The 10,913-nt window shown below is 40.0% G+C and overlaps 1 protein-coding gene across 3 annotated transcripts; it reads left to right on the top strand.

Moving 5' to 3' along the window:
• Positions 1-8,986: 8,986 nt before the first annotated feature.
• On the top strand, positions 8,987-10,490 carry coa6 (cytochrome c oxidase assembly factor 6). Of its 3 annotated transcripts, none has more exons than XM_030720312.1 (3): positions 8,987-9,062; positions 9,510-9,655; positions 9,817-10,490. In XM_030720312.1, the coding sequence occupies exons 2-3, from the start codon at positions 9,512-9,514 to the stop codon at positions 9,913-9,915; spliced, it is 243 nt and encodes an 80-aa protein (XP_030576172.1). In that variant the 5' UTR covers positions 8,987-9,062; positions 9,510-9,511; the 3' UTR covers positions 9,916-10,490. The 3 variants fall into 3 exon arrangements, with proteins under 3 accessions (XP_030576172.1, XP_030576170.1, XP_030576171.1); XM_030720310.1 differs by having other exon boundaries at positions 9,008-9,293; XM_030720311.1 differs by having other exon boundaries at positions 9,008-9,219.
• The last annotated feature ends 423 nt before the right edge of the window (positions 10,491-10,913 follow it).

Consider the following 10,913-nt stretch of genomic DNA (forward strand, 5'->3'; position numbering starts at 1 on the left):
TTATTATTACCTGTCTCTTGGCTCCTTGTGTTTATCTTTTGGATTTCTGTTATCTTCACTTATTGGACTTTGTTATTTTTGTAAGTTTCTTACAGCCAAAAAAGGCTTCCTTTTATTTCATTCCTTTTTGTTCTTGTGTCTGTTTTTGGGTCCTTACTCCAGACTTGATTACAAAAGCAGTCCAGCTTAAGACCACATGTTTGATATGTGGGATAGCTTCAAAATGGACATTTTAATCATATGTAATCATATCATAAATATATCACATATAGTTAAGTAATTACTTTGTGTTATGTAACAGAACATTACAAATTTCCTGTGCAAAACCATTTATTTATAAAACGAGTCTGGCCATTTATTCATATGTAGGAAAAAATCCTGTTGACTGCATATTAACTGATCTGATCATAGCATGAAAAGCCATTGATAGGAAATGAGGACGGCAAATAGGCTAAGTGTCCCCACAGGCAATTTAAACAACTGTGACATCATAGAAAAGACCCAAAAAAAGCACGGTGAGGTCACTCCAAATGCCTCTAAGGTCACAGATGGACATCAGGTGGTGACCTTTAATTTGAGCAACTAAGCAGAGAAATGACTATGGTGTGCTGAAGCTGGAGCAGAATCAGAAACAACGATGTGGATCCAACCGAGCCGGCACAGTCCCACGGCGGGATCGGTGTGCATATTTGTGATGGTGGAGAGTTCTGGCAGTAGCGGGACTAAAGGATTCAGGACAGTGTGTGTGTACGTGTGTGAACTGCACAAAAGATGGAGCATAGTCTCACAAGCAACAGGCTTCAGTGGTGCAATAACACAAAGTAGTGGGAGCTTGTAAATGTGCATGTGTGTGTGAGAGAGAGGCATGAGTCACACAATAACACGCAGCTCTTGTTACTCTGTGTGCATTAATTAGCATAAATTAAGAGTGATAATCCCCCCTTAACTCAGGCGGGAGCCTTGTCTCACTTGTTGGACCAACATTATTCCAGATGCTTGTTACAATATCCTCTCTGCCTCCGTGCTGCCGGGACATAACCCTGCATGCGCGTGCGTGTTTGTGAAAGAAAGAGAGTGCGGACTGTGGAAAACATGTTGATTGCAGCCTCAGTTTGTGTAATTACTGACAAAAATAGAAAATTGAAGCTACCGAGGAAATCTTTTTTCACTGAGTCTTATTAACACAATGCAAACATTGCTTTTTATAGACAGAGCCTACAACACGAGTTAAAAAAAGAAGAGGAGAAATTAATCAGATCATCTAATAACACACATGTTCACGCACACAGACCCACACACCGCCTGCTCTGACATTTGCAAAGACACTGGCAGCATCATGAACGCCTGGTGCAAAATAACCAGAGCTTTTTCACATCCTGTTACTGAAGAAAGCTGAGTCTGTTTTCAGTGCACACAGGCAGCTATGGATTATGGATTATGTGTTTGCTCTCTTTCCTCACTCTCACTGTGCATTCACATCACGAGTGGAACAAGGTCAATAACCTGACGGGAGCTCATTTAGGTTACCCGCAGTGAAGATTTTCGCCATGTTATCAGTGGCGCCTCTAATCACTGATTTAATGACGCTTTTAAAAACAGATTCACTCCACAGAGCTGCCCTCCATCAGCTTCACATCGTACTGGTAACTGTTGACGATTCCTCTAGTAGTTTTTAACTTAACTAAACCAGTGTGACAAAACCTCATATTGAGTTTCAGTGATAGGCTTAAAAAGAGTGCTATCGTGAGTCTTAATTACACTGGCAACAGAGCCAGAAGTATTTTAGGATTGTCAGGTTACTTTAAACATCCCAGTTCCCTGGAATTTTACTAAAGTGACCAGTGGTTAGAGACACAAGGAGTGTTCAAAAGGGTCTTTGAAGGGACCCATAAAAACTTAAAACCTTACATCAAAATAAATTTAGCTGATCTGCTGTTGAAGTGCATCTTTACATAACAATTTAGACTGTTGCTAGTAGGAACCGATGGGATCAGTTGGCCAGTTGTGACACTATCAAGCTGACAAAATCAATGTTTCCCACACACAGTTTACTGGGGCTGCCAAGCATATTAAAACCAGCCCAGTTTTAGCATTTTTTTAAATATTTGTTTGTTCATCCGTCTGTGAGAACGAGAACAACTCCACCATCTTGCACTGCAGCTGGTGACAGTAGTCCTTCTTCTGCTCTGAACAATCTGCTGTGAGCTAAAGTGCCACTCAAAACAGAACCTGGAGCAGGTGGAGCACTAGTTCATGCGCCGATACACCAAACTTCTCTGAGCTGTGAGCAGAATAAGGACCACTGTTACCAGCTGCAGTGCAGGACAGTGGACTGGGACAGTAGACCCAATGGAGACGCAGCTGATTACATTGCTCTGGTATTTGTTTCACAGCACATGGCAATATAAATATTTCCAGAGGAGCTCTCAGAGTAAGTTCATGCATTTATTGCTTGTACGCTGAACTACTGAACTACCTTACAATATAAAGCGCCTTGAGGAAACTGTTTGTTGTGATTTGGCACTATATAAATAAAACTGAACTGAATTGAATTTAGTAACTTATGAATAGTGTTATTTAGTAATTTAAGAAACCCTACATGTGCCTTCTTTTGTATTTGCATATTTATAGTGCCAAGAAATGGTATCTAAATATGTGGGGAAATGCATAAAATGCACCAAAACACTTGCGAAAGCATAATCTTTGTTGTTGTTGCACTACAGTCAGTGTCCCTAGCACAACATTTTGCCATAAAGATGTACACACAACCAGTCAGAAAGACAGACTTAAGAGATAAAGCTTCTCTAGTGCAGTGCCTGCTGTCAAAGGATTTCATCTGAAATGTTCAAAAGAAGTACTTCAGCACAAAGTTTATAAAAAGAAGATCAAAAAGAAAAGCTGATCAAACTGTTGCCATGAACTCATGAACTGTTTATCCATTTTTACATTCTGAATAATTGTATTTAAGTATGTGTCAGTGTGTGTGTGTGTGTGTGTGTGTATGTGTGTGTGTGTGTGTGTGTTGGGGGGTGGCTGAACCTCTGTTGTCATGACAGTGGATGTCATTTCCAAGTTGGTAGTCATATCGACTTGGAGGTGGCAATGGGAGGTCAATATCCTGAACTCCACTGGTTTGACAAATACCGGTCGATATGTGTGTGTGTGTGTGTGTGTGTGTGTGTGTGTGTGTGTGTGTGTGTGTGTGTGTGTGTGTGTGTGTGTGTGTGTGTGTGTGTGTGAGTGAGAGAGAAAGACAGAGATGCCTTTGCTGTGGCATGAATGACTCAATCCCTCTGTGCTGAAAACATTGCTCTGAACAATATAGAATAGATGATGCTCACACTACATTGTGTTAAAAATGTTTGATCCAAGTTTCTGTGTTCTCTATTGTAGAGTGGAGAGCAATGTCACGGTCATCATTTATTATTAGCATCAACCAGCTTCAGAAAGCATTACCTGTATCTGTGTGTGTCTGTGTGACATTTACCTTCCTGGAACACTAAAAGTTCGACCAAAGATCTTAGAGTCCAATGACTCATCTCTCACTTGAAACACAATTTATCATGTGAGAAAAAAGGACTATCTGCAATTATGCTTTTACATTATTCAGACCTCATTATCAACTCCTTCATTTCTTATTTCTCTCTGGGGAAAAGATGCCATCTCACAACACTCATAAATATTCGGATATGACAGCCTCTAGCACACAGGGATAAATGGACTAAGTGAACAAATCTAGACGTGTAGATCATTTATATCACACATTTTCACGTTAACATTATCATCTCATTAACCTTACTCAGATGAAGTGTTTACATGAGTCACCAGGAAGTACAGGAAGACAGAGGCACGCAGTGAGAGAGGGAGACAACCAGACAGGTAGAGTCCACAGGAAGTCCAAGTAAAGCAGGTCATTTCTTTTACCCTGCATGTAAGCAGCAGTTTTCACACACTGCATGATCACATGGTTTGCTCTATAGCTCTACTTATGATAAACTGAATTACTAGTGTTTAATAAGAGTGCAAGCAGTTTTATTAGAGCTTTCATTCATAGTGGGTGTAATCGTGAGCGAGACGAAGGGTGGTGGTGATATTTCTGTGTGTTTCAGGCACTCTCAGGAAAAGAAGAAAAGTAAGCTGTGATGCTCTCTCGCCCCCACGGGTAGACTGTAACATTTACTGGAAATGATCTGAACTGTGGTGAGCCTGCACACACTGAAAATGTGTGCACTGAAATTGAAAACATATTTTGGCTGCACAAACATAATATACTGTCATCAACATCCCTGCATGCCGGATTTGCCTCCCTGAGACTTTCATCTTCCCCAGAAATGAAGATTCAACAGGAAGGATGTTTGTTTGGACAGACTGGAGGAGTTCCAGCACACATCACAGAGATACAAGAGCAAAGTGACACATCAGGGCTTATATATTATATACATATACTCACTGAAAAAAAAGTGTTCACAGGACTCTATGTAGTTAAAAACTAAGTGCACCCCATGACTCAGGAGCTTCTAGGACCACCTTTAGCAGCAATAACTTGAAGTAATCATTCCCTGTATGATTTTTATCAGTCTCTCACATCATTGTAGAGGAACTTTGTCCCACTCTTCTTTACAACATTGCTTCAGCTGACTGAGGTTTGTGGGTATTTATTTATGCACAGCATTTCAGTTGGGTTAGGTCTGGACTTTGGGCTGTTGCAGCACCTCGATTCTTTTGCATAAAGTCCTGTGAAAATGTTCTTTATCACATGACGGGATGATTTTATATGAGGTTTTTGATACATTAAAAATTGTTTTTTTTTTTAAATCTATATTTCATTGCCACTGAGAAATAGTAATCCATTCCTAAATATCAATGCAAGAAACACCATGCTTACTTTTCTGTTTGTTTGTTTGTCTTTGTGTAACTCAGTGACTGTGGAGAACTGCACAATGGTCAGAAAGCAGCTGTACTGATAGCAAACAAAGACGTGCAGTGCACAGAAAGAACAAAGGGCACCACATTAACACAGACATGAGAACAGCTTTGGTAAACAGCAAGGTGTGTGTGAGCAATCTAAAAATCTGAAATGGAATTAGAAAGACTTTGAAGTAGGGGTAGTTTAGCTTAAAGACAAGGTGCAAATTGTGCCCTTAGGTCTGATAATCCCTTTAAAATTCCTCTGAGAACTGACTTTAAACCCAGCTGCCTTGTGACAAACTCTGCCATCCTTCTCCTGACATCCTGAACTGACACTGACTGGCAGGTGACAGCAAGCTGATGGTCACCCCAAAGGAACAGGTGCTCACATAAGAGACGCTCATTTAAAACTTAGTAAAAGTACTTCTCTCACTGGTGTAGCTGTTTTTTCTATCAGTGACATTATTCCTGACAACTGTGAATGGATAATTCATCACACTACTGCGATCTAACCGTCCCTGCTCACATGTCTGGTTCTCTCCATAAAGAATCTGCTGCCAGCTTAGATGGAGCTGCTGCTGCTGCTGCTGCTGACAACACTACAGTGGGAGGAAGAGGAAATGCTTTAGAGCTTTTAATAGCTTTGAAATAACACTGTGGATCCACCACCTCACTAGTTCATTTAAAAAAAAATGAAAGTCTTTCAAACAGAATGAGAAAATAACTTTGAGAGCGATTGGTGTCAAATGAAAGTGGGGAGAGCCTACATCACCCAACTGGTTGAGCCCATAGAATTAAGTTTCAAATCTAACCTTCTATGTGGAGTGTGTGCACACTTAAAAAATAATAGCACTGTCAAAAACAGCCAGGTCACTTAACAGAAAAAAAAAGGGGGGGGGGATCAATATTAGTTCAAGTAAAAACCTTCCAAAACTCTATGCTCTGCTTTATTTCCCTTCTAAACATTTTAAAACTTTCATAACAGCCTGATGTATTTTTGATGAGTATAACTCCATGTGCCTCGTGGCTGCTGAGGGTTTCTCTGAAAATTAAGGAGCAGGAGAGAAGTACAGGGGCAAGCTCTGGGACAACCTCAACTTTTGGAAACAGGGACTTCAGATGGATATATCAAGATCATGAACATCATTTCTGATGGAAAATGCTCCTGTGCCATTTCACTTTTAATTTCACTATTATTTCTGAAATCCCCCCACTTGCCATCCTACATTTTTGCCTTCCTTTGGTTTATTTTCACAATTTCTAACAAAATAAAATAAATTCAGTTATGAACCACTTTTCAAAAAGTGCACAATTTTCAGGAAAGCCATTTCATTTAGTTTAATACAGACCCAGTCATCCATATCAGACATAAAAGCAGTGCTGCTCCTTCACAGACTATGGTTAGTAAGCCTCGGCTTTATAACCCACTTCCATTTAAGGCTATTTGGTTTGAAGCAGCACTTAATGTGGCAGACCTTCCCTGAGAATGAGTAAATAGACTGAGAGTATGCAGGGAGAGGGTATAAGGGGCAGACTGAGGTATACTTCATTTAGTCTTGCAGAAAACAGCAGTTTTTAGGTGCTGACGGTCACTGTGAATGAGGTTTAGTTATTAACACGGATTGAGGGGTTTTGAACCCCATTCTGCAGCCTGCACTCAGTTTCAAAACAAAGTTTTCTCAAGAAGCCAGTCTGTGAGTGTACTGCAAATAAAAATGATGATGTGATCCTGGATGCTTTCTGTTTGTTGCCCTGTGATTACTGTAGTGCTGTTGCAGATCCTAATCAAACAGTCCTATCATGCCCGTGGCTTTGCCCTCTCTTCATTCCGACTGCCTCCCTCTTTCCCACCTTCTTCCCTTGCAGCAAGCGTGGGCCTCAAAGACTTCTCCAGTCATCAAGACCCTGCAGTGTATATACAGTATAACATGGCTCTCCATTTTCCAACTTTCAAATTACAAGTCAGACTAGCTTAAACTTCACGTATGCCTTGCTTCTAGCAACCTGAGCTGCCTGAGCCACTCTGTACTACACTCAGCTGCCTCTGAGACCCACAGAAACTCTATTGAACTATTAAACTGTTATCTCTGAATCCAGCATTTGATCCCTTAGTCCTTTAGTTCCTAATAAGTGCCTGTGATCCTGCGACATACTTTTGTCCTCCCAGATGAAACGAGTCACCGTAAGTCCACGATTAACTGAAATGAGGATGCAAAAATCCCAGGTGACACATTACAGACGTGAGGGAGACACTCATTATTCATCACTCAGACATTTACAGCACATCTTCAAAACTTAATGCATTTTTTAAGCTGAACTACATTTGCACAGCAGCTACATAAGCTGACAAGCATGTTTACTATAAGGGTTTTTGACCGCCTGGTGGAATACAGCTCATGGCAAATGCACAGGATTCCTGCCACATGAAGGAGGCTCCAGTTTTCAAATATTAAAACATTTTCTTACAGCTTCAGCTGCTATCCTAGTAGATAACAGTATATCATAGCTGGGTTTTTGGTGTTTCTATAAAATATTTATCTTGTGTGTCAACAAAAATTCAAATCAATTTACTCATCCCACTGTAGTGGTGACATTGGTACAGACAATTTTCAGCCACTCTAAAACTTTTCGTGGATCACAGCCTTTTATTTCTTTGTCTATTGGTTTTCCACGTACTTCCAGGAGAGCTGCTTCTATAAATGCTTGCATGCTTTTGCTTAAATCTCCGTAACGAAGCGAGCTCAAATGAAAACCCCTCATTAACAGTGGAGGAAACAAACTTGAAGTGAGGTCAGTAAATGGTGTGTGGCATAAATAGTGAATGAGGTTCAGTCTCTGAAGAGACATGCTCAAGTCTCACACACACACACACACACACACTCACACACACACACACACACACACACAAATAAACACTTACTTTCCCCAGAAGAGAGTGAGCCTCCCACCCTTGCATTGGGGTGCTTGTGTTTTCCATTCCCTTCAGTCCGCACAAGCACACTAACTGGGATGGATTTCTGCTGGGCACCATGGCAACCAGTGGGGCTATTCTCCATCACTGTGGCTGAAGGAGGGAAGAAAAGGGAGAGTTAATCAACAACACGCATTTTCTACTTAGCTATAGACACACACCCCTGCATGCACACACAAAAACTTTACATTCACTTAGTGTTTGTTGAGGCTTCCACTGATATATATATATATATATATTTATATATATATATATATATATATATATATATATATATATATATATATATATATATATATATATATTTATATATATATATATATATATATATATATATATATATATATATATATATATATATATATATATATATATATATATATATATATATATATATATATATATTACCCAGTTCCCTGGGTAATATATATATATATATATATATATATATATATATATATTACCCAGTTCCCTGGGTAATTAAAACGGTCTTTTTAAAATCACTTTAAAGTCAGATACTCAACATATTCCACTTCTGTTCCAAAGATTTGGAATATCTGACAGATGTTCCACATCTTCATAACAGGAATGAGAAATAACTTGGCAGTCGGTGCACCAGGATTACTTTACCATGATAGCCGTTCCAAGGAGGAAAGGAAAGGAAAGGTGGGGAGTGAAGGAAGGAAGGGGGACAATATCAAAAAGAGTTAGATATAATGCAGTTATTTATAAAGAGTTAGATATAATGCAGTTAGATATAAAGAGTTAGATATAATGCAGTGTTGATGTGCAGTGAATGAGACTGTCATCGATAAATGAGAGCTTTCAATAATCACGCCCTCTCACCTGTGGCTTCCTTGAGGAAACGCCCACTTCTTTACTTCTCCAGGGCTCTGACTGTACCAACCTGACAGAACTTGCCTTACGAGTTACATAAGACACCATATTTAAAAATACAATTTAATTAATTTAAATATTAGGTTAATTCACTTCAGCAGTTATTTTTATATAAAAGCAACCTTTAAACCTTCAAATCGCGCATCCTTGCTCTTCTTCTGCTTAACAACGACGCCATCACTTGGTACGTTCTAGTAGGTACGTCTAAACGTCATCGCTGAGCGACAAGGAAGCGCCGCTGCGAGCGTCCTTCACTGAGCTCAGTGCGACAGTATCCAAACCAGAGGTGAGAGAGTATTCTCTGCCTCGGATCCAAACACTTTTCTAAAGTGTTGTGTGTGTAGAACAGTAGCAGCGCTGCGCGGTGTTTTGGGGTTTATAGAGTGAAGCGCTGTGGGAGGTTTCAGCGTTTCCTTCAGTGACCGGCAGCTGCGTTCATACAGGTACCGGCAGGCTGCCCTCGGTTTGGTTCTTACGGGGTTTAAAGTAGCAGTCTGGACTAAACCTAGCTTAACTGGTAAGGTATATAAGTTACTTTTGAGGCTCACTCATAGAAAGTAGTGGAAACTGTTTGAAGGCAGAGTTTACCCAGTTGTGCATACAATGTTAGAATCATTAGAATAGGTTTCTGTGGCACAGCATCGTTTTTTTTTTTAACCCTTTACCTGTGCGAAATCAGCAGCTGTTGAAATTTCAGTTTTAATGATCATTCATTTCCCCATTGTGCACGCAGTGATGACGGCTCCAAACTCGGCAGAAAGGAAGGCCTGCTGGGACGCCAGGGACCATCTGTGGAAGTGTTTGGATGATAATGATGACAGTGTTGCATCCTGCCAGAGGTTCCGGACCGAGTTTGAGGCTAAATGCCCCGCCCAGTGGGTAAAATATCCCATCTTTTTTGTCTTTGGTTGAAGTTAGCGTCATGACCTGTATTATAGATGCTATGGATGGTAGGTTCACAAATGAGTGTTTATTCTGGAAACGTGAACAGGATTGGCACTCCTTATTAGCTTGTTGATCTTTCCCATTTTCCCCTGCAGGTGAAATATTTCACCAAAAGGAGAGACTTCCTGAAATACAAGGACAAGATGCAGACAGAGGGATTCACACCTGCTCAAGGACCCCAAGGGGCATCCTAATCACTGCCCAACTAGAAATCATCAAGAGCTGCAGTCTGACCTGGGTGCTGAGGTGCAGGACTTTGTGGAAGCTTGCAGCTTTGTGGACAGAGAACCTGGAGATCACCTTTTTAATATTTATTTTTGAAGATAAAAGCTGCTTTTTGAAATCCAAGTGACAGCACAATGAACCTGTTTGAAAATCTATGCATCTTCCATTTCCAAAAACATACTAAGGAGCCAGAGTTAAGGAGTCCAGTTGGATTTCACCTCAAAACAACATAATTTAGTGTTATGTCCTGCGGGAATTCACACTCATCCCATTATGTGTTGCTTATCCTGACACTGTCCAATATTCACGTTTCTGTGGTTGTGTTTAAGGAAAACATCTTTTTCACCATTTCTGTGAGTAGAACAGACAATCTTGTTCTACTTCTGTGTGGTGTGTTGATTAAAATAATCTTTGTCATTTGCAAATAAGAGCTGATCTGAGTGTGGATACTTACCCTTTACTCCCAGAAGAGTTCCACATTTTGCAAAACTTTAGAAGTATGAATGACTCGTGGTGTTTGCAAATAAATCAAAACAACAGGGTGGCTTTAGTGGTTTTATTGTTGTACATGAATATCATTGGATCGTCCTGACTCCTACGTTGTGTTGTAGCTGGCTGGTAAAACATAATTTAAGAATGTTACAGCTCATTTGAAACAGGCAAAGGCACATTATGTTTATATTACAAGTCAAAGTATTTACAGAAGAGGGTGGCCCCTGGGTCAAAGGTCACTGCTGTAACACCATTGAGATGCATGAAACCTTTAGCAGAAGTGATGAAAATTAAACAGACATGCTTCTGATTCAGCCTGCACTAATGTCCATACTGTACCGACAATGCAGTGATATAAAAAAAAAAAAGTGACTGACATTTAAAATCTGTAAAAATATAAGGCATATATTTTACATTTCTGCACAGTACAATGAACATTTTGTGCAAACCTTGTGATTTGACAGTTGATTGGAAA

Source organism: Archocentrus centrarchus, chromosome 23 (genome assembly GCF_007364275.1).
Source record: "Archocentrus centrarchus isolate MPI-CPG fArcCen1 chromosome 23, fArcCen1, whole genome shotgun sequence".
NCBI classification, from domain to species: Eukaryota; Metazoa; Chordata; class Actinopteri; order Cichliformes; family Cichlidae; genus Archocentrus; species Archocentrus centrarchus.

Bases quoted from the DNA above. Each gene is read 5' to 3' on its own strand.
- coa6 (XM_030720312.1), top strand. From the start codon at position 9,512: ATGACGGCTCCAAACTCGGCAGAAAGGAAGGCCTGCTGGGACGCCAGG. The intron at 9,656-9,816 runs GTAAAATATCCC...TTTCCCCTGCAG, and splicing joins CTAAATGCCCCGCCCAGTGG to GTGAAATATTTCACCAAAAG.